Source organism: Rhinopithecus bieti, unplaced genomic scaffold, assembly GCF_001698545.2.
Source record: "Rhinopithecus bieti isolate Rb0 unplaced genomic scaffold, ASM169854v2 scaffold_20792, whole genome shotgun sequence".
Lineage (NCBI taxonomy): Eukaryota > Metazoa > Chordata > Mammalia > Primates > Cercopithecidae > Rhinopithecus > Rhinopithecus bieti.
The window spans coordinates 49,945-54,360 of record NW_016809872.1 but is presented as its reverse complement, the minus strand read 5'-3'; the positions used below and the strand labels follow the sequence as shown (position 1 = coordinate 54,360).

Here is a 4,416-nt window from a genome sequence, read left to right as displayed (position 1 = left end):
TTTTTTTTTTAGACAGAGTCTCACTCTTGCCCAGGCTGGAGTGCAGTGGCATGATCTCTGCTCACTGCAACCTCCGTCTCCTGGGATCAAGTGATTTTCTTGCCTCAGTCTCCTGAGTAGCTGGGATTACAGGCACCCGCCACCATGCCCAGCTAATTTTTGTATTTTTAGTAGACACAGGGTTTCACCATGTTGGCCAGGCTGGTCTTGAACTCCTGCCTTTAGGTGATCTGTCTGACTCGGCCTCCTAAAGTGCTGGGATTCCAGGCGTGAGCCGCCGCGCCTGGCCTCATGTTATCTTAAGGACTTCTATTCAAATATAGTTTAAAGGAGCTCAGGAGTTTGAGACTAGTCTGGGCAACATGGTAAAACTGTCTCCAAAAAATACAAGGCCAGTCACTGTGGCTCATGCCTGTTATCCCAACACTTTGGGAGGCAGAGGTGGGTGAATCATTTGAGGCCAGGAGTTCGAGACCAGCCTGCCCAAAATGGTGAAACCCCGTCTCTACTAAAACACAAAATTAGCCAGGTGTGGTGGTGCATGCCTGTAATCCCAGTTAGTTGGAAGGCTGAGGCAGGAGAATGGCTTAAACCTGGGAGGGGGAGGTTGCAGTGAGCTGAGATTGCGCCACTGCACTCCAGTCTGGGACACAGAGGGAGACCCCGTCTCAAAAAACAAAGGCAGCCAGACCTCGTGCTGTGTCCAGGCTACTTGTGGGGTGAGGTGGGAGGATCACCTGAGCCGGGAGGTGGGGGGTGCAATGAGGTGTGATTGTGCCACTGCACTCCAGCCTGATGAGATGGAGACCCTGTTTAAAAGAAAAAGTAAGCCGGGTGTGGCGACTCACTCCTGTAATCCCAGCACTTTCAGATCACCTGAGGTCGGAAGTCTGAGACCAGCCTGACCAACATGGAGAAACCCGTCTCTACTAAAAATACAAAATGAGCCGGGCGTGGTGGTGAGCGCCTGTAATCCCAGCTACTTGGAAGGCTGAGGCAGGAGAATCACTTGAACCCAGGAGGCGGAGGTTGCAATGAGCTGAGATCACGCCATTGCACTCCAGCCTGGGCAATGAGAGTGAAATTGTCTCCAAAAAAAAAACAAACAAAAAAAAGATTTCTGGATGCCGTGGCTCACACCTGTAATCCCAGCACTTTGGGAGGCCTCGGCGGGTGATCACCTGAGGTCAGGAGTTCAAAACCAACCTGGCCAACATGGAGAAACCACGCCCGGCTAGTTTTTTTTTTTTGTATTTTTAGTAGAGACGGGGTTTCACCGTGTTAGCCAGGATGGTCTCCATCTCCTGACCTCATGATCTGCCCGCCTCGGCCTCCCAAAGTGCTAGGATGACAGACGTGAGCCACCGCGCCCGGCCATGAACTGTTTTTTCTTTTTTCTCCCAGGTCTTCAGCCTTAACCTAAAGTCTCATACTTGGAGCACTATGACATCGCCACAGCTCGAGTGGACCCTGCAGACTCTTCTGGAGCAGCTGAACGAGGATGAATTAAAGAGTTTCAAATCCCTCTTAAGGGCTCTTCCCCTGGAAGACGTGCTGCAGAAGACCCCGTGGTCTGAGGTGGAAGAGGCTGATGGCAAGAAACTGGCAGAAATTCTCATCAACACATCCTCAGAAAATTGGATAAGGAATGCAACTGTGACTGTCTTGGAAGAGATGAACCTCACAGAATTGTGTAAGGTGGCAAAGTCTGAGATGCTGGGTAAGTAGAACCTGGGGTGTCCTGGTCATTTGTAACAAAGAATGAGCCCTGGCCGGGTGCGATGGCTCATGCCTGTAACCCTAGCGATTTGGGAAGCTGAGGCGGGGGGGGATCACCTGAGGTCAGGAGTTTGAGACCTACCTGACCAACATGGTAAAACTCTGCCTCTACTAAAAATACAAAAATTAGCCGAGCGTGGCGGGGTGGTGGGTGTGTGTAATCCCTGCCATTCAGGAGGCAGAGGCAGGAGAATCCCTTGAACCTGGGAGGCGGAGGTTGCTGTGAGCCGAGATAGTGCCATTGCACTCCAGCCTGGGCGATGGAGTGAGACTCCATTTCAAAAAAATTAGATAGATTTGTATATATAGTCATGATCTTAACTTTCCTATTACCTGTTTTGCATTTTTAGCATATTTTAAGAGATGTGGTCTTGCTACATTGCCCAGGCTCTTCACAGCCATAATCATAACACACTACAGCCTCAAACGCCTTGCCTTAAGCAATCCTCCTGCCTCAGCCTGTTGAGTAGCTGGAGATACAGGTACCTGTCCTGTGCTTGGCTCAGCATTTTTTTTTTTTTCCTTTGAGACACAATTTCAATCTGTTGCCCAGGCTGGAGTGCAGTGGTGCGATCATGGTTCACTGCAGCCTCCAACTCCTGGGCTCATGCTATCATCCCATCTCAGCCTTCCAAGCTCATTTTTTCTTCTCTTTTGTAGAGATGGGGTCTTGCTATGTTGATGAGGCTGGTTTCGAACTCCTGGGCTCAAGAAATCCTCTTGCCTCCGTCTCCCAAGAGGCTGAGATTACAGGTGTGAGCCACCATGTCTGGTAGCATGCTTTTAAATACTTTGTTTGGGAATAATTTTATTATTTATGTTTTTTTGAGATGGAGTTTTGCTTTGTCGCCAGGCTGGAGTGCAGTGACGCAATCTCACTGCAACCTCTGCCTCCTCCGGAAACATTATGGAGAAACGATCTTTGGTCTGGAAGGATACCTATTGACTCTGTTTTGTGGGGGCAAAATCGCTAGGTCATATGGTAATTCTGTGTTTTTGAAGAAGCAAGTTCTATTTTTAAATGCAGGAAAGATTCGAGTTTCTATTTGTCAGGAAATAACATGCTAGTTATTCTAGAGAGAGAGAAAAAAAGACAATCTCTAAACCAGGTACTGAATTGTGTCCAAAAAACTTAAACTGAAGCTCTAACCACCTCCCCACCTGCCATGTGACTATGTATTTGGAGATAAGGCTTCAGGAGTAAAGATGAAATGGGGTTACAAGGGTGGGGCCAATAGAACAACAACAACAAAAAAGAATATTTGAGCCAAAGGCAGTGATGTGTTCCTGTAGTCCCAGCTACTCAGGAGTCTTGAGGTGGGAGGATTGCTTGAATCCAGGAGTTTGAATCCAGTCTGGGGAACATAATCGAGACCCCATCTGTAAATATATACGTATATACTTGACACTTTTTTTTTTTTTTGAGACAGAATCTCGCTCTGTCACTCAGGCTGGAGTGCAGTGGTGAGATCTTGGCTCACTGCAACTTCCGCCTCCAGGTTCAAGTGATTCTCCTATCTCAGCCTCCCGAGTAGCTGGGATTACAGGCCTGTGCCATCATACCTGGCTAATTTTTTTTTTTTTATGGTATTTTTAGTAGAGATGGGGTTTTGCCACATTGGCCAGGCTGGTCTTGAGCTCCTGACCTTGTGATTTGCCCACCTCAGCCTCCCAAAGTGCTGGGATTACAGGCATGAGCCGCCGCGCCCGGCTGACACTTTAATAATGTCTGATTTACGCAGTGCAAATTGCTGTGTCAGGCTTACACCTAAGTATTTTACAGAGGCCGGACAGGTGCAAGAAATAGATAGCCCTCAGCTGGGAGATGCAGAAGACGACTCAGAGTTAGCAAAGCCAGGTGGGTAAATACGGTCATGTGGTCATGAGTGTGGTATTTGAGAGCATGCACGGTGCATCACTTCTTCCTGGTTTTCTTCATTTCTGGTACTATTTTTTTTTTTTTTTTTTTTGAGACAGAATCTTGTTCTGTCCCCCAGACTGGAGTGCAGTGGTTCCATCTCTGCTCATTGCAACCTCCGCCTCCCGGGTTCAAGCAATTCTCTGCCTCAGCCTCTTGAGTAGCTGGGATTACAGGCGCACACCACTACCCCCAGCTAATGTTTTGTATTTTTAGTAGAGACGGGGTTTCACTATCTTGGCCAGGTTGGTCTTGAACTCCTGACCTCAAGTGATCCACCCACCTCGGCCTCCGGAAGTGCTGTGATTACAGGCGTGAGCTGCCGCGCCCGGCTGACACTTTATGTATAATAATGTCTGATTTATGCAGTGCAAATTGCTGTGTCAGGCTTACATCTAAGTATTTTACAGAGGCTGGACAGGTGCAAGAAATAGATAGCCCTCAGCTGGGAGACGCAGAAGACGACTCAGAGTTAGCAAAGCCAGGTGGGTAAATACGGTCGTGTGGTCACGAGTGTGGTGTTTGAGAGCGTGCACGGTGCATCACTTCTTCCTGGTTTTCTTCATTTCTGGTACTTTTTTTTTTTTTGAGACAGAATCTTGCTCTCTCCCCCAGGCTGGAGAGCAGTGGTCCCATCTCTGCTCATTGCAACCTCTGCCTCCCGGGTTCAAGCAATTCTCTGTCTCAGCCTCTTGAGTAGCTGGGATTACAGGCGCCCG

General features: G+C 48.4%; 1 protein-coding gene across 1 annotated transcript in view; it reads left to right on the top strand.

Moving 5' to 3' along the window:
- Positions 1–1,413: 1,413 nt before the first annotated feature.
- The window catches only part of LOC108541268 (NACHT, LRR and PYD domains-containing protein 7-like), a 23,317-nt gene continuing 20,314 nt past the window's right edge, over positions 1,414–4,416 (top strand). The window contains exons 1-3 of the mRNA XM_017890733.1: positions 1,414–1,720; positions 3,563–3,637; positions 4,108–4,186. Of these exons, the coding sequence (XP_017746222.1) occupies positions 1,444–1,720; positions 3,563–3,637; positions 4,108–4,186 (431 nt within the window). The 5' untranslated portion in view covers positions 1,414–1,443. The remainder of the gene's footprint in view (positions 1,721–3,562; positions 3,638–4,107; positions 4,187–4,416) is intronic.